Here is a 19,313-nt window from a genome sequence, read left to right as displayed (position 1 = left end):
GATTGGCCTAGTCTGTCCTCCAGGATAAATCCTCTGAGACAGCTGATGAGTTCTACCATTCTACCTTGAATTGTTGTCACAGAAATTCAGGTTTACTCCACAAAATTGAATACAAGGATGAGATAGGGAAATCCTCCAGGAAAGATGAGGTTTCAATCCCCCTCAGGGAAACTGAGCTGCATCTAGTTCAGGGCTCCCGACCAAACTCCCCCCTCCTCCTCCTCCTCAGAGACAATTCTTCCCACAATCCTTTTCTTTCCTCTTTCCAACTGCCTTGGCTGTCAGTCCTGTCACATTCTAACATTCCATTTCAATTTCTATGCAAAATCTTTCTCTCTCATCAAGCAACACTGAGACTCTAAGATGCAGAACAGGTGAGGTTTTTCAATGGCATGGAGTTTCCTTGTTAGAGGTGTTTCCTATACCATTGTAATCATATATTAAGCAGAAATATTAATAAGTTACCTGGAGTTTTTTCTTCTTCCAGGCTTTTTTTTTTCCTTAAGGGAAGCCCCCAGAATATTTCTCATTACAAATAGGATTCCATGATTACACAAAATTTTAGAGGTGCAAAGCACCTTAGAGTTCATCTAGTTCAAGCCATTTTTTTTTAAACATGAGGAAACTGAAGTCCAAAGAGGGTAAATCATTCCTCCAGAGTTGTGCTAATTAGTGGTAGAACTAGGAGTAAACTAAGACCAGTGTTTTTTCTACTATGCCACATTTATAACATACATTTTAACTTTTAGCAATGTATACAGGCAACTAGGTTGCACAGTGAATAGAGTGCTGGGTCAGGAATCAGGAATATTCCTCTTCCTGAGTTTGAATCTGGACTCAGACACTTACTAGCTATATAACCCATGGAAGGTGACTTAACCTTGTTTGCCTCAGTTTCCTCATCTGTAAATGAGATAGAGAAGGAAATGACAAAGCATTTCAGTATCTTTGCCAAGAAAACCCCAAATGGCTTCATGAAAAGTCAGACACAACTGAAAAACAATTGAACAACAAATGTGCATACTTCTGTTTCTCTATTAAGACTAGTAACAAATGTGATACATCTCTTTATTCATTTATAGTGATCATGACATAATATATTGAAACTTCATAGCATGTTTAATCGCTTATTTTTATAACAGTATTTCTATTAAATTGTTTAGGCAAAAATTTTATTATATAAAAAGAATTTTCAAAGCAGCTTTTTTAACACTTCTGACACAAAACTAGCTATTTTTGCAATAAAAGTGTGCTATTTAGCTATTTCTATAAACATTAAAAGTAACCATTGTTGAGTATACAATAATTCAGGTTAATTATTGTTTTAATTGTGCTTTTCAAATATTTTACTTTTAGAATCCAAATCCATTCTTAGAGCTTCTCGGGCAGTCAGAAACTCAAGAGCACGAAGAAGCAGCTAACACCCAGACCACTGTCAGACAACAACTACGAAAGGAACTGATGACTTTCTTTAATATGTTACTCCTCATATTCATGGATATAACTGATAGGTAGGTACCATATTTAAAGATACACTTTTATAATCTTAGAGCTTTAGTAATAAGATTTTTCACTTAGGTAGTCTTTTCAAGTTGAGTGGGGGAAGTTCCTGGCATAATGTTTTATTCCATTGTTTTTTTTTATAATAATATGCCAATAATATGGCATATCTATGAAAAGACTTATAATATAGTTTTATAGCTAAATGGGACCAGCTCCTCATTGTAGGGGGTTGCATTAGATTTCCCTGACATGTTGAAATCTCTTTATACCTTAAAATCCATGATTATAAATATTTCACAATTGCCTTGAGCAACTAACAATGTCACTAAAAGGTATTTATTAATATAAATGTTCTTTGTCTTCACTCAAGAAATCTTCATCTTTTATAGTTAAATAATTATCATGAATTGTTATATAGCGAAAGAGAGGAACCTATGTATTTCCTACCATGAACTTCTGTTTTGTTTATTCAACCAAGAGTATAGTGTTAAATTATAAAATATTAAAATAATAGAGACTAGAGCCCTTTCTTTTTTCCCAGATTTAACTCAACACTAGTTAGGGGATTTTGCTTTTTAGAGGAAGAAAGAAATGGCAATGTATACAGTATAGGGCTATGAGAGCATAGCTTCCTGAGAAGAATAGAAGTAATATAGAAAGATCAATGACAAGATGATAGAAGGTGACTAGATCTTATTTGATAAAATGAATTTTATCTGTGCCCTTGTGTCTTGATTGCTAAATAAATTAAATCTTGTCTTCATAGTTGATTTAAAGAATCTAGCTTCTATGAAAGTATGAAGTATAGATATCTGGAGATTTATGGCCAGGTAAAATATTTATAGCTCTCATTAGGTTGATATCTTGTGTTTCACAAATAGATAGTTTCCCCTGGAAGTATACCATATGGATTAGCCAGAAAAATAAAAAATAAAGAAGTCAAAAGATTTTATTTTTATAAAGAAGACAAAAGACTATGGACTATATTTTAACGAAGTATCTGGGCTAAGGAAAAAATTTTAATGACCTGCTGAGTATATATTATATTTGTGTTTCTGTTAGTAGAAAGTAAAAAGAAAACTTAAGAAGGTATAAACGTTCTTTGACTGAGAAAAAATTAAAAGGAGGGGGTAGAGAGATTGATTTTGCAGAATTACTTCAAGAAAGAAATCAGGAAAAGGATGTGAAAACTGAATATATCTTTTACTAGACAAATGTGGCACAGAAGACCCATTGAACATTTGTAGCTATTTGGTTTTTAAGAATATCCCCAGTGAGAGGGTAGAACATCTCTTCATGAAATAGCTTCTTGCACTCTAAAGGAATAGTAATGTGAACCCACAGGTGCAATCAGGTGAAAGATCATGTATCCATTAATGGTCAGAGGAAGAAGCGCTTATGATGATGGTTGGTTATCCTCAGATATTCATGAATATGATATAAGTAATGGAAAATATTTGTTGACATAAGTAAAGATTTTCTGTCTTTCTTCAAGGATATGGCAAAGAACTACCCTTAATTAGCCAAATGATTCATGACACAAATTAGAAGAAAACTAGAAACTAGAAAGGAGTCATTATAAAATCTTAGCAACAACAAAAAAGAACCTTGACTAGAATTTTTTTTAGATTCAGAATAATTGGGTAGATTTAGGAAAAGAATACGGTGCTCTGTTCTGAACAAGTTTTGTCTTAGAACAGGATTTGAAATTTTGGGTGATGGCTTCAAATATGGGAATAATGGACTCTTGGTCAGAGGTTGAATACATCTAACCAGAGTTACTAAAAAAATGTGTTTGCTAGGATCTTAAGATCAGGAGGCCTTTAATCTGAAAAGAAAGCTAGCTGAACAAAGAAAATGACCTGCATAGATTTGAAAAATCTGGTGCCCTAGTGATTATCAGGTACATTATGGAAAGAGAAACAATAGAAATGTTTAGTAACTTTTGAGATATAGTATTAAAGTGAGAGAAAATTCATGGATTCATATAGCTTCAATAGAAATAAACAAATTGTAATTTATTATAGAACTAGAGGTCTTAATGCTAGCTTGTTTCCAGGCAAAATTTTAAACATAGTTACAAGAATGATGTGTGAAAACTTAGAAAGTGAAGCAGGGAGAAACAAAAGCCACCATGGCTTCATCAGTAACAAGTCATGACAAACTATGACTAACCACAATTCATTTCTTTAACAGAGTAACTAGACTGATAGATCACGAAAATATAGAGAGGGCAAATATTTACATTTTACTAAAGCATTTTGCATAGTCTCTCACGTTATTCTTAGGGACTGTTGCAACTTTTGCTTTTTTTTTTTTTTGAGTCACATGAAGCATACCTATGTTATGTTCCATCGCCTTACTTCTACACCGTCTGCTCCACTGTTGTTTCAGGAGCCCTTGAAGGATTTAATAATAAAATCCCATCTCCTTTCTTTTGAGATTTTGACTCAGTTTTTCATATTGGGAAGTATTTTTTAAATTTAGTTCTTTTCTTTTACTGTTTTTTTCATTTCTCCTACCTATTAAAATTTTGTCAGTCACTGGGCTGATTTTTTTATCCCCACTGTGGAATCCTTGCTTTAAATCCTCCTCATGGCTAATTCTTTTCTTCGTTATGTCCCAAAACTCCTGTGCTTCTTCAAATTCTCTAGCTGCAAATATTGTCCTTCCCCAGAGGTTGTAAATGAATTGATATTGCTTGCTATATAGTATATAAATGCATACATACATTTATATTAATATTTAAGATCCCTTTTCCTCACTTGTTAGGATTTTTGTTTATTGGAAGAATTTTATGTCTCCACCCTTACTGAACTTGACCTAGTATTCCTATCTGGAAACCCAAGAGAAAAAAAACCTGTGTTAATTCCATAAGGCTTTAGAGCCTTACTTTGAGTGAATAACAGAAGGTCATTTTGGGGCACTTGTCTGATAATTAAAAAAATTAGAAGATCCTACCCATATTTATTGACTAGTATCATATTATTGTCAATTGTTTCTTACTTTCTTTTAGTTTTACCTCTAAAAAAAAGCTGAGAAAATCTCTCCCTTTTTCCTCAAAAGTAATTTCATAATTGTCTTCTTAATGCCAAACCACTGCAGAGCACGTAGTATCATAGATAAGACCTTCTACAACTACCTTGTTTGCTGATCTTGAATAACTAAAGAAACATTCCAATCTTATATCTCAGTTTTCCTGACCAGTTATTATGCTCAAAAATCCTAAAGTGTAGATTTGAAAGTTAAAGTAATAGAAACTGTTATCCAATAATTGTCATCCCAGAATTCTCCCAAAAGGATAGCATCACTATGGACAGTGTTTTTTGTTTTTTTTTTCTGTGAAAAAGAGAGAACTAGGAAGTCATCCTTGGAGCTTCCATATCACCACTTCAATGATAGAAGTTTTTTTTTTTTTTTAATTTTTTTTTTTTTTATTTTAAACCCTTAACTTCTGTGTATTGACTTTTATAGGTGGAAGAGTGGTAAGGGTAGGCAATGGGGGTCAAGTGACTTGCCCAGGGTCACACAGCTGGGAAGTGTCTGAGGCCAGATTTGAACCTAGGACCTCCCGTCTCTAGGCCTGACTCTCAATCCACTGAGCTACCCAGCTGCCCCCCAATGATAGAAGTTTTATCTGAATAAATTCCACTTTGCTATACCTTTATACCTTGCCCCAATCTAGATTTAGATTTAGAAGCCTGAAGTATGTCATTCTTGACTGTCCCTCACCTCTCAGATTGGTGATAAAGAATGTCCTTTAAATAAATCTCTTTGGATATAAAAATTTTATTCTTGGCTTTCTTTCTTTACCCTTCCCATGTTGTAAACAATGGGTTACCACATAAGTATAGTAACATAGATTTAGTTCTTAAAAGAACCTCAGAAGGCAACTCTTCCAGGCCCCTTATTTTACAGATTAGGAAACTGAAGACCAGAGAAGTAAAATGATTTTTCCAAGATAGCAACTTCCCTTGAGAGAGTTCACAATCCAGGGATGACTTACATGAAGCTCTGTACAAACAAGCTCTATACAGGATAAATAGGAAATAAGCAATAGAATGTAGGGCCTAGAATTAAAAGAGATTGAGATAGATTTCCTATAGAAGGTAAGATTTAAGCTGGAACCTGAAAGAAGTCAGGTAATCCAGGAGGATGAGATAAGAAGGGTGGGAGGGAGAGCATTCTAGCTTTAGAGATAGCCAGGGAAAATACCTGAAGTTGAGAGATGAGTATCTGGTGTAAGGAACAGCCAGGAGACCAGTGTCAATGGACTGAAGAGATCAGGGATTGAGGAGGGAGGCCAAGGTGTGAGAAGTAAAGCTAGAGGAAGGGCTAGGTTATGAAGAACTTTGAATATCATACAAGGATTTGTAATTTTGTAATCAGTCCTGTCCCTGATAGGGAGCCACTGGAGTTCACTGAGTGTGTGTTGGGGAAAGGAGTGGTCAAGGAGTGATATGATCAGACCTATTTGTGCTTTAGGAAAGTGATGGCAAAGCTATGACACATGTGTCAGCACTGACACACGTAGCTATTTTTGGTGACACGTGGCCTCATGCAGCCACATACAGAGAAGTATGGGGCTGCATGCCAAGGATGAAACATTTGCTGTAGTGTAGTGTAGACACTCTGTGCACTATAGATGACAATTCTACCTATATTAATTTACCTATTTTGGTCTTTTAAATACAGTTATATGTTACAATTATACATTTTTTTATTTAAACTATAAATATCTCAGAATTGTGGTTTTTTTTCTTGAAATGACATACCACCCAAGTTATGCTCGGTTTTTTGGTGAATTTTGACACACCAAGCTCAAAAGGTTGTCCATCACTGCTTTAGGAAAATCACTTTGGTGACTGAATGGAGGACAGATAGAATGAGGCAGACTTGTAGAAAAAAGAACCAAGCACAGGATTATAGTAGTTCAGGCATGAGTTGTTGAGTCCCTGCATGATATATTGGTAGTATTAGAGGAGAGAAAGAAGTAAATTAGAGAGATGTTATTAATGTGAAATCAACACATGTTCGTAACAGATTTGGATATATGGGAGGTGAAAGAATGAGGAGTCAAAGATGACACTTGGGTTGTGAGTCTCAGGGATGCCAAACTTAACTCAAAATTTTTGTGCCAAAAATTACAGTAAGCACTTATCATCTGATGCAGCCTTAGTCACTGGAATTGGGGCTTAAGAGGAAGGCAGAAACAACAGAAGTAGTAAGCCAAGGAGTATTTTGTTGTTATTGTTGTTGTTGTTGTTTTTCAGGAAAATTTGCTTCATACTAATTACTTTCAGTTTTCTTCTTCCTGAACTGTTGGATTTGAATGTTGTTGGTATTTAGGGTAGTTGAGGAAGAACTCCACTCTAAGTTACTTCTCACTCATTGTGCTGTCTTCCTAGTAGTTTCCAAGTTCCAGCAAATTTGTTTTGTACTGGTAGGTTGTTCATAATGGTGTTAACCTTTACTAAGGCACTATTAATGTTTTTTTTTTTTTTCCTGAGAGGATACAAAATATCCCTTTATTCCCAACTGAATAGAAGTAGTTTTTTAAAATGAATAGCATTTTGGGTTGTTTTTTTTAATCCTCAAGAGTTCAAGTTTTTAAAGTCCAAGGAATATTTATTGTTTCATTCTCACTATCATATTTTTTATGTTAACACTGATTACTGTTTTTTCTGATACAATAATTTCTTTTCTTTTCTACTATATGTCCTATACTCCAAGTGTAGTTTAGTGTTTTATTTAAGGATATTTGTTTTATGAAAGGAATATTTTCTGACATCTTTTTTTACTTTTATGATAACAATAAGTAACAAGTAACTCTGTACAGATAATAAAATGGCCCATTAAATTGACTTACACCTGTGCTGTAGTTGATTTTTTCCTTTCTTGTATACATAGAAAGTCCTTGGAACTTATTTACGCTTTCAAGACACAGCTAGCTCTGAAACTGCTACGATGCCTGAGAGTAACAGATGCACCTCATTTTTATGGACTACCTTCCCTGGAGAGAACATTACAAGGGATGGTTCATATCACAGCGGTCCCAGGATGGAGTTCTCATTCTACCATAACTGAGCCATTCTCAGTTTGTACAAAATACTTGTCAGGTCTTCTTGAGGTAGACAGATTTCCTATTACTGTTGTAGTTATTGTTCATTGTCATACTTTTTTTGTATTTGTATTTGTTTATTGATTGTTGGTAACTTTTACTATAGCTACATGTGTTTGATAATTTTTCTGTTAACTTTTAAAGATGTGGGAATTAGGACTTTGAACTTAGTGTTCTCATTTAGGATTGCAATTAAATTAGTCGCAGATGAGAATGAGAATAAACCCCTTTAATGGTCATAATATTGTTCAGTTATCTCATATGAAGTAGTCTATGCTGTCTGTATTAAAAATTTAGTTTTAGAATTCTTTTACTAATTTTTTTGATATCGTTTAATAAACAATTGACTTAAGTGATAGTATAAATATTGACAATTTAACTGTTGAAACATTTAGCCTTTGGTTTAATATACAGAATATCACTTAAAAGAAGAAAGAAAAGTTCAATCACTAGATTGGTTTCAAGTTTATATTATTATTTCATTGCATTGTTATTTAAAGTCCAGCCTGCATTGCTTTGCTTTTAAACTCAATGTTTTTGCTATTTCTTCAATATCAAGAATGTTCTGCTTTTTCCAGAATTTTTTTAGTAGCTGATGAATTCTCAATAAAAGTAGTCCCTAAAACAGTTTCAATGCAATAGATTTAATTTTGTTTGAATAGTTACAAACACTTCGGTAAGAACATCAAAAAGTAAATGTAAGGATTTCCAAGTCACTCTAGGGCTCACTTTCAAGTTCAAATGTATTTCTTATTGAGATTTATTCCAATGTGGCTGCTAGGTGGCTCAGAGGATTAAGAACCGGGCATCGAATTGGAAGATCCTAGATTCAAATGTGACTTCAGACACGTCCTAGCTGTATGACCCTGGGCAAATTACTTAACCCTATTTGCTTAGCCCTTACTGCTTTTCTGTCTTGGAAACAAAAATTAATATTGATTTCAAGGCAGAAGGTAAGGTTTGTTTTTTGTTTTTTGTTTTTTGTTTTGTTTTTTTTTTAAACCCTTACCTTCCATCTTGGAATCAATACTGTGTATTGGCTCCAAGGCAGAAGAGTGGTAAGGGTAGGCAATGGGGGTCAAGTGACTTGCCCAGGGTCACACAGCTGGGAAGTGTCTGAGGCCAGATTTGAACCTAGGACCTCCCGTCTCTAGGCCTGGCTCTCAATCCACTGAGCTACCCAGCTGTCCCCTAGAAGGTAAGGTTTTAAAAAAGAAAATATTTATTGCAAATCCTTTTGGATAATTTTTGACAGAATTAGGAGATGAATACTAAGTTGTTAAATACTGTAGTAGTAGAAGAAAAGAATGTAATCCATACAGTCACACACACACACACACACACACACACACACACACACACACACACACACATATATATATATATATTACATAATTATAGAATATTCAGTATAACATTCAAAATTAAAGTGATCATGACTGAGCTTTGAGGAATATAATGGGATTAGTTAACAATGAAAAGATCTCATACACTTCCTTAAAATATGAGAGTTCACATTTACATTGCACTTTAAGGTTTACACAGGACTTTTCTCACAAAAATAACTTAAGATATGTGTCTAAATTTATTCTGATTTTTAAAACGAGGATGCTAGTTTTGTTACAGGTTAAGTGTTTTTCCAAAGGTCACATATAGTTATAAATATTGACACAATGGTTATGTGGAGAGTTGAATTTAATTTCCTTATCTAAGTTAAAATCAGCCTTGCTTCTTTTGTGACCTTGTATAATTTACTTTACTCTATTTTTTTAGTCATTCACAGCAAAATGATGATTGAACTAAGATAGATAGATGATTCAGAGTGGTATAGAGGATGCTGTGTTGTACCTAAAATCAGGAAGGTCAAGTTAAAATTCAACCTCAGATAGTGAGTGTGTCACTCTGGGCAAATCACTTAACTTCTCTGCATCTCAGTTTCTTAATCTGCCAAATGGAGATAAAAATAATACCTATCTCCTACAGTTGTTGTGAGGATAAAATGAGATAATATTTGTAAAAGCCTTTTGAAAACCTTAAAGTACCATATAAATGCCAGCAATTATTACTATTAGATGATCTCCAGAGTTCCTTAAGACTCTGAAATCTTTGTCTTCAGGATATGCCTGGGTCAAAGAACTAGTAATGTAGCTTCTTTTTAATTTTTTATCTCTTAATTCCCAGTCTACTATTCTTTGTACCATTAAGCCTTGCTAAGATTTGTTATAGCTTGGGTTTACATATTATTTGATAGTTTGCAAAACATTTTCTTCACAACATTTTAATGTGAGTAGTATGTATGTTATTTTATCAGGTGAGAAGACTGGCTAAGAAATTAAGTCACTCATGGTCACATGGCTATTTAATGGAGAAGCAACATTTGAACCTTTCTTCTGACTTTGAGTCTAATATTTTTTCTTTCTCTTTTTAGTATTTAAAAAATTTTTATTTAATTAATTTGGAATATTTTTCCAATATTCTTTCAACCACATGTGATTCAGTTTTATGATATTTAAATGGCATTTAGTATATGTCCATTAAAATAGCTCCTTTGTTTAAATAATTAATTGATATTACATTATTTTAACTTAAGTAATAATCAGATTGAGAGTATTAGATTTAAGCATTTTGACAAGCATAATTTAAAATCACATTGTCACTGATTTTCCCAAGAGACTGTGAGAGGATAACATACATCTCTTATCCAAATTCTAAAGGAAAAAGTACATTTCAAAAGAATGTTTTCTCTTTATGTGATCAGGATTTAATTCATTGACATCAATAGAATTTTGTTTTTTATATTTTTTATCAGTCACAGAAAAGCTACCATGAGATTGTTTTATATTTGATTTTCAGGTCATTTCTTCCTTTTATGTGGAGCGGGGAGGAACTACTCTGTCCTTCATGGGAAAGGGTGTCACGAAGAGCACAGTTCTTTGCTTGTTACATTTGTCCCATGAGATGATGAATCAGGCTAATATCTTGGTGAGAACCCTCAAAGCTGCCCTTAGCTTGTCATCTGTATAGTTTGCTTAAAAAATAGAAATTCTATAAGAGTTCCGGTAGTTGGTTTTTACTTGAAAACATTATATTCCCTTTCCCCCTTTTTAAAGCAAAGTGATTTTCTGTTAAGATATAATTTAATATGGGTTTCATTTAAATTTAATTTTTTTAAAAATACTTGTATTTAGTAGGAAAGTATAGTTTCAAATAATCATTTGGGAAAATGTTTACAATTTTAATTATAAATCTGAGTGTGTTTTTTAAAAATGTTTGATTATATGAATTTTTTAAAGCAGTGCTGAATGTTGATTATCTTTTTGTTATTTTTAAAAGTTGAATTATTGCATATTCCACTTCAGTGTTGGACACTTTAAATGTCAAGTTTTATTTAAGCTCACTTTAAAATTTTATTTGTTTTTAAGCATTTTTTTCAAGATTACATGATTCATGTTCTCTTCCTCCCCTGCTCCCTTCCCCCTCACAGAGTTGACAAGCAATTCCACTGGTTTTAAGCTCATTATTATTGTTATTATTATTATTTTAATCTAGGATTGGATTTCAATGTGGTCCTTGCCTTATGATAGGAACAATGAGGGACAACATCTTACTCAACAAGGACTAGCTTGGTTAATTCCATTATGGGTTGATAGAGACCCAGAGGTTAGTATAAAATTGGGATCTCAACTTTTATATTATCATTTGTTATATTTGATAAAAAATAAAAACATTTAAAAGCAGAAATATATCAATGGCTCTACTTAAATATAAATATATATACATTATAGATATATACACATATACTTTCATGCATGTCTATACATATACACACATATGTAAAAAGATCATACAATCCAGGGAAACTCTAACATGTAACCTAATTTTTACCTCCTTATTTGTAAATATTTTCTCCATTTGGAGATTCACCCTCTTGCTGAAATTACTATAATTTCTATTTTTACTACTGCTTCCAGGATTGTCTCATTTCGACATAATGTTCCTTGGGACTACTTTCCTTTTTAGTCCCCTTCCCAAGATATCTCTTCCTTCTGTCTTCTACTTCTGAACACATCTGTTCTTGCTGCTGTGCTTTGGCTATGGGTTCCAGCCTGTGTTGAAAGGATTATGGGAAGAATGGGAAGACACACACCTATATCGTATTGTAAAACTGTGAATTATTCCTGCCTATCTAAAAACAGCTAGGAATGTTGAGAAAAAGATGACTAAAATGTCAGTTTGATCCAGAGGTATCAGTCTGGGCATCTACCTCAAGAAAGTCATAGACGGAAAGTAAGGTTCCATAAATGTTAGGTTATTTGTAGTAGCTCTTTTTTTGGCAGCAAAACAGTGCTCACCTAAGAGGGAATTAACAAATTGTGGAAGGTGAATGTGATGAAATATTATTGTATCTTATGAAAGGACACCAAAGAAACATAAGAGTACTTATATAACTTGATGCAGAGAGGCAAAGCAAGGAAAATAGTATATACAATGACACCAATGTAAAGGGAAGGAGCAATAAAATGGGATAACTATGAAATCATAAAATCCCAAAACAATAAAAACCTTGGCCCTTGAAGAGAGTTGAGAAAATGTATCTATCTTTTACCCCAGAGGTGAGGTCTGGAATGTTGCATATGCTATTTTTTTAACTCTTATTTTCCATCTTGGAATTAATATTATATATTGGTTGTAAGGCAGAAGAATGGTAGGGACTCGGCAATGGGGTTTAAGTGGCTTGCTCTGGATCACACATTTAGTTCAGATTTGAACCCAGGACCTCTCATCTCCAGGCCTGGCTCTCTATCCACTAAAGCTTACCTAGCTACCTCTTTCCATATACTATTTAATGCATGTGATATATCAGCTGATTTTACTTTTTTTTTTTTTTTAATCTTCGTCACAAGAGGAAGCTTGTTTCTTAAGGGAGAGGTGAGAAGTATATAATCAGATTTTAAAGTAATATAAAATGAGAGGAATAAGTAAGAGTAAAAAAATTTTTAGAAGATAATACCCAAATTTAAAAATCAAAGCATCTAAATTTTGCTAATAAATTCTCATTTTAAAAAGTTTAAGTAATGCTTTCAATACAGCAAATTTTCTTTTAACATCTGGGGAAATGACAATAATCATTTGTAACATTTTACATTGTAACATTATAAAAGAATTTATCATTTTAAACGGTACTGCAATGAAAACAGTCATTGGAAACCGAGACACCTTATCTGTTCAAAAGGTTTTCAATTTCATGTAATTGATATTTTCTATTTTATCTTTTATAAGTTCCTATATCTCTTATTTGGTTAAGAATTCCACCCTAACCTCCACAACTGTGAAAATCATCTCTATCCATTTTCTTACTTTTTTATTATATGAAATTTTATTTTTATGTCATAGATCCATTTGGAATCATTGTGATATATAAGGTGTGAGATACTGGTCTAAATCTATTTTTTGCCAAACTGCTTTTCAGTTTTCCTAGTACTTCTTTTCAAATAGGTAGTCCTCTCAGGTAGTTTATGTTCTTTAGTTTATCAAATAGCAGGCTACCGAATTAAATTGTTTCTAACTCTTGCTTATCTATTCTACCATCACATAACAGTTTTTTATTATTATTGCTTTATATTATAGTTTGACGTCACTAAGTGCTATTTCCCCATCAAACTTTTTTTTCTCTTGAGATTCAAGCAACTTTTTTTTTTGCTTGAAATGAGTTTTGTAATTGATAGTTTGAGTATTGTGCTCTATCTGAAAAATTATGTAGTGCTGTCATCTTATTGTATCTGTAAGCAATGACTCTCCTGTTATTTAAATTTCCCAAATTATATCGTGATTCTATTCTATTGTGCCTTAAGAAATGACAGACAGTGAGGGCAGTGAGGTGACTCAGTAGATTGAGAGCCAGGCCTGGAGATGGGAGATCCTGGCTCCAAATCTGACCTCATATATTTCCTAGCTCTATGACCCTGGGCAAGTCACTTAATCCCAGTTGTCTAGCCTTTGCTGCTCTTCTGCCTTATAATTGATACTTACTACTGATTCCAAGACAGAAGATATGGGTTTTAAAAAAAAATTATTGCCCAAGTACTCTTAAAATTTTAATATGTAGCATGAATTTCTTTTTCATATAGTTGTTTAACCTAACTGTTCTTTGTTGCTTCATTCTCTTAGGTGCTATTCATTTTCAGTACGACATACTAAAATGGTAGAAAGATTGTCTAACACATTGCCACTAAGTAGATTAAGAACACATATTGCCTACTATCCCAATGGATGCCTTAAAATACAATAGTGTACTCCTTCATGCTTCTTGGAAAAATGTAATCCATCAGCCGGCTTGTGAAAATTGTTTTTAACTATTTTTGTCTAGGTGGTAAGCAGCTATTAATCATTTAACATATACTTCTTAAATAATGATTTCATTTACTTGCTTTTTTCAGTTAGGCAATCAATAAATAATATTTATTAAGTACCTAATGTCTGCCAGACACTGTGCTTTGTTGGAGATACATTACCCCCAACCCCACCCCACCTCACCACCCCCAAAGAGATAATCTCTGTCCTCAAGGAGTTTACAGTTTAATGAAGGAAGCTCTAGGCCTGACTTTATCTGCTGAGCCACCTAGCTTCTGCCAAAAGGTTTGTTTCATTTTTTAAACCCTTGCCTTTTATCATAGTATTAATTCTAACACAGAATAGTAGTAGGGGTTAGGTAGTTAGAATTAAGTGACTTGCCCAGGTTCAAATAGCAAGGAAGTATCTAAGAGCAGATTTGTACTCAGGTCTTCTTGGCTCCTGGTCTGGTGTTCTATTCTACCTATCTGCCCCTTTAATTATGTTGGAATACTTGAATCATATTCATGGTTGCCATATTTTAAATATTCTAAAACCTGTAGGAAATTATTAAAAGTTGATTGTTTAATTGAACACAATTTTATTTTATTAAATAGGTGAGGTTCACATCCCTGGCAATAGGAGCAACACTAACTTCTGATAAAGTCGGATGTCTCGCCTTAGCTGAAAGTTGTCAAAACATTTCTGGTGGACTCTGGGCTACAGTTGTGAATATACTTCTGGATCATTCAGAATGTAGTATGGTTCGCAGAGAGGTATATCACACATTTTATTCATTTATTTAATTTGAAAATTTATTAATTCAATAATGTTATCTCATATGAAATCCACCCAAAGGAAATTTATAACATTTTGTTTTTAAAACATCATTTGAAATTTAGTTGTAGGTGGTATAAATTCTTGGTACTTTGTATATTATATGTTTCACAATTAAAGTAACATTTTCTGATAATAACTGCTATTTGATGCACATTAGAGACCACTGAAGATTAAGTTGATATATTTGCATTAACTTGTCTCCAAAATATAATGAAGTTATTTAGTGCCTATTAACAAAGATCCATTTTGATCTTGGTAGAATAATGTATTTAGTATTTTTTATTAAACATTATATTATTCCATTGGAACTTTTATATTCATTATAAAAGGCATATAATTTTTTATTAGTAGGTTCTTTTTAGCTTCAGATTTAGTCTTAATTGTTTTCTTTTTCCCTGAGATAAATATTAAAATTAATTTACATCTTTCCACTAGTGAGAAGAAAGGAAATTCTATTTAATTTTGGTTGCTTTCACTGAGCATGTTTTAATCTACATTATATAATTTTTTTGCCTTATGTTCAGGTCAAGTATTTATTGAGCGAACATTTTTATGCATAGGTAATATTTTCATTTTATGAAAATTGATTTATAGTGACTAAGTGATTCTTACAACATTCATATTTTCCGCTTATTATTTTGAAAAAATTAGATATTAAAAGCAGAAAAGGAAATTGGCCAAGAAAATAATTGTTACTTTTTTTAAGGTCATTATCTTATCAATACATTTTACATATTCATCAGTGGTCTTGATGACCATGAGCCATAGGTTCTAAATTTCATTAGCAATTGATCTATGATATATTTGATTACCAAATTGCCAAATTAATACACATTGGTGACTTTAGATATGACAACAAATGGCAGTGTTGATTTTTTTTCATTCTTTTTAGGCTGCATTTATTCTTCAGAACTTATTAGTAATTCCATTGCCTACAGATGATAACCATGATTATTCTTGGCATGTAAGTAGTTATTTTAAAAAAAACAAACTTTCTGTCTTAGAACTAAAATTGCGTATTGGTTCCAGGGCAGAAGAGAGGTAAGGGCTAGGCAGTGGGGTCACTTGTCCAAGGTCACATAGCTAGGAAGTGTCTAAGGTCAGATTTAAACCCTAGGCCTTCCATCTCTTGTCCTGGCTCTCAATCCACTGGGTTATCTAGCTGTCCCCACATGTGAGTAACTATTAAACATATACTAATGTGATTCTGATAAAAATGAAAAATTTTCAATGGCATTTATTTTATTATAAAACAAATTTAAGATGTTGATTGTTATGAAGTATGATTATTATGAATTATTGTGATTATTATTTCAAAAACAGATTGAAATAAGGTAATAATGAACTAATTATTCTTTTATATACTGTAGAGAATATTCTAGCTTCTTGATAGGCAAGTTTTAAAAATACTCTCTTCTTCCAAAGTACTTAGCAACAAAAAAAGGAAAAATACAAAAGTATTACTTATAATGAAAATATGTATTGCTAATGAAAAAATTTGTATTTCTTCTTTCTGAAGGTGCTAGGGACACCAAGACACAAATGAAACAATTCTTATACTTAGTTGGAATGTAACATGAATACAAATAATAAGTAGTATAGGGAAATTTAGAAGAGATTACAACTAGGGTGATATCCAGTAAGTCCTCATTGAGAAAGATAGAAACTCAACTTAGACTTGAAGGAGATAAAAGAATTTTAATATGAAGAATTATGTTCCAGACATGGAGGATGGCTTGTGAGAACATCCAAAGACAGGAGCTCTTGTGATGAATTCAGGAAATATCTAATAGTATACTTGATTGTTTAATAATCATTTTCAGTTGTGTGCAACTCTTTGTGATCCCATTTGGAGTTTTCTTGGCAGAGATAGTAAAGTGGTTTGCCATTTCCTTCTCCAGGTCATTTTACAGGCGAGCAAAGTATTCTAGGAAGTTAGTACAGTCTTGTGCTTCATTAGTCCCAATCATTCATGAGTTTAATGTTGGAATTTTCTCTCATAACCTCCCAAGTTTCTTGGTAATAAATTCCTTTCTACTCTGACCTCCTTTTGTAGAAGAAGTCATTTTCTACAGTAGATAAGCTTGAGACTTTCTTAACTCTAACTTTGGTTCTGAAGAGTTGTCATCATCCTTGCTCCTGTTTTCCTCTGGTATACATGTAATCTTGGCAAGGTTTCTCTGTTCTCCAGTGAAACTTCTGAGTTGGAGGTTTTGGTTCCTCTTGGAGCCTGTTTAGTCCCCACCCTCATTGTTGTTCAGTCATATTTCAATTGTGTCAGACTCTTCGTGACCCAATTTTGGGTTTGTTAGGCAAAAATACCAGAGTTATTTGCCATTTCCTTCTCTGGTTCATTTTAAAAATGAGAAAACTGAGGCAAACAGTTAAGTAACCTGCCTAAGAGCACAACTTAGAAGTGTCTGAGGATAGATTTGAACTCAAGAAGATGAGTCTTCAGTGACTCAGGTCTGGCACTTTATCCATTGCATTACTTATCTGTCGTCATTATCATTGTCCTCTACCCCATGTGCAGTTAGTAGATCTATAAGTTACTCCTCTGCCATTGGGGCATGATCCTTAAAAACCAAAAACTTCATTTCTGACTCAGATTGCTGAATATAAAGAATAATTTATCTCGATTTTCCTTATACTGGCTTTTCTAAAACCATTAATAAGAGCCAGGGGATTCTTTTATTATTTCTTTGCTTTTCTTCTTAACTTTCACATTCATTTTACTAATTTCTCATCCAGGTCATGGATGGGATTAGGCTTAGCTCCTTCTCCACCTTTAATGACATTATAGTCACAGGGTATACCAGGGTCCTGCATCTGGCCATCTAATCACTCCAAGGCTCTTTTTCTTCCATGTTTCCCTTTCTTGACAAAAGATATAAAATTACTTTTTAGAAATTAATTAATCCTGATGACATAAATAATCTGCCAACCCTACCCAAAATTTTGGGCCAGGTTTAAATCTGGCCATTTCAGTGATTCAGGCTCAGACTTAGAATGTGATGAGATAGTCTGGACCATAAGATGCAATAAAATAACTTTACTGATAATATTTAAAAAGATACAAGACTTAACTAAGATCAAGTAAAACATTATTCCTCTGCACTTCTGTAATTTACCATGACAAACAGTAATGGTAGATCAGAATAATGTCCCTGCAGGGCAATGAATGGCAAAACCTCTGATTAAACCTCTTTTAAAACCTCTGATTACAATTCCCCAAATGCTGCAAGCAGGAAAGAACCTAAGTGACTTTCATTTCCCTAAAAGATCAGGTAAGTCTACATAAAATAGGGCTTGCTTCTACCATAATGTCTCCTATCCATCAATACATCAAAATAATTTAAGATTCTTCAATAGATATAACAACAGAAATAAACCTGTTCATTGACTTTCTGACCACAAACAGTAGGAGAGGCTTAAAACAGGGATGTATGCTATTCAATTCTGTTTGCCACTATGAGGCACAGAATCCAGGTTGAAGAGGGATTCTTTGTAGACAGTGAGGAACTCTAGCTGTTCCTGTTTTATAGATGGGCAGATCACCCCAAGCCCTGGACCACTGCAGAACCTCCTGGAGGAGGTCTGTAATCACTCAAAGGAGGGTAGTTGACTACCACACAATAAAGATCTAGGAGATAAAGAATGTTTATTGCCCAAATTATGATTAACAGCCTATATAGCTTCTCTGTCAGTAAGACTATCTGAGACAGAAGATACATGTAGATGAGTTAGACTCAAAGTTGAAAGAAGGACAGTAGTTAGATTGCCTTTGGTAAAATAAAAAGTTTTTTTATTGACTCCAAGATTTCCATGGGTACAAAGACCTAAGACCTATCTTTTTATTATCAACATTATACCAATAATACTGTATGAATGGCAGTGAAACATAGAGTATGATTGTCTCCCAAGATTTAAAAAATGATTGTTACATACAGGACAATATTGGGTTTTGGCAGAGTACAATAAAAGCAATGAGGAATTGAAGAATAAGAATAAAAAAGTGTCATGGAAGTACCATATTGTAGAAAGAAGCAGTGAGCTGATTGAAGGCTCCTGAAACCAAGGAATAATAGCAGGAGGATTTCATTAGTCTCTCTAGCATGGCAGGATAAATGAAGGAAAGCCCTAGTAGATAGACCTCCAATGATGAATTTCTAGAAGGACAAGGATATAATTTATACAAGATGGGCAGTCATAGATGGATTGTGATCTATTTTTTTTCAAACATTTATTAATATTCATTTTTAACATGGTTGCATGATTCATGCTCCTCCTTTCCCCTTCACCCCCCGCACTCCCCCCACCCATGGCCAATGCACATTTCCACTAGTTTTGTCATGTGTCCTTGATCAAGACCAATTTCCAAATTGTTGGTAGTTGCATTGGTGTGGTAGTTTCGAGTCCACACCCTCAATCATGTCCACCCCGACCCATGCGTTCAAGCAGTTGTTTTTCTTATATGTTTCCTCTCCTGCAGTCCTTCCTCTGAATGTGGGTAGCATCT

The 19,313-nt window shown here is 33.5% G+C and overlaps 1 protein-coding gene across 1 annotated transcript in view; it reads left to right on the top strand.

The window, feature by feature from the left end:
* RTTN (rotatin) overlaps positions 1-19,313 on the top strand; it is a 233,494-nt gene that overhangs the window by 112,984 nt on the left and 101,197 nt on the right. Inside the window, exons 27-32 of the mRNA XM_044667121.1 lie at positions 1,357-1,511; positions 7,414-7,633; positions 10,478-10,606; positions 11,174-11,284; positions 14,572-14,730; positions 15,687-15,758. Coding sequence (XP_044523056.1) covers positions 1,357-1,511; positions 7,414-7,633; positions 10,478-10,606; positions 11,174-11,284; positions 14,572-14,730; positions 15,687-15,758 — 846 coding nt within the window. The remainder of the gene's footprint in view (positions 1-1,356; positions 1,512-7,413; positions 7,634-10,477; positions 10,607-11,173; positions 11,285-14,571; positions 14,731-15,686; positions 15,759-19,313) is intronic.

This window comes from Gracilinanus agilis, chromosome 1 (genome assembly GCF_016433145.1).
Source record: "Gracilinanus agilis isolate LMUSP501 chromosome 1, AgileGrace, whole genome shotgun sequence".
NCBI classification, from domain to species: Eukaryota; Metazoa; Chordata; class Mammalia; order Didelphimorphia; family Didelphidae; genus Gracilinanus; species Gracilinanus agilis.
The sequence above is the reverse complement of the archived record's forward strand: the minus strand, read 5'-3'. Positions and strand labels throughout refer to the sequence as shown.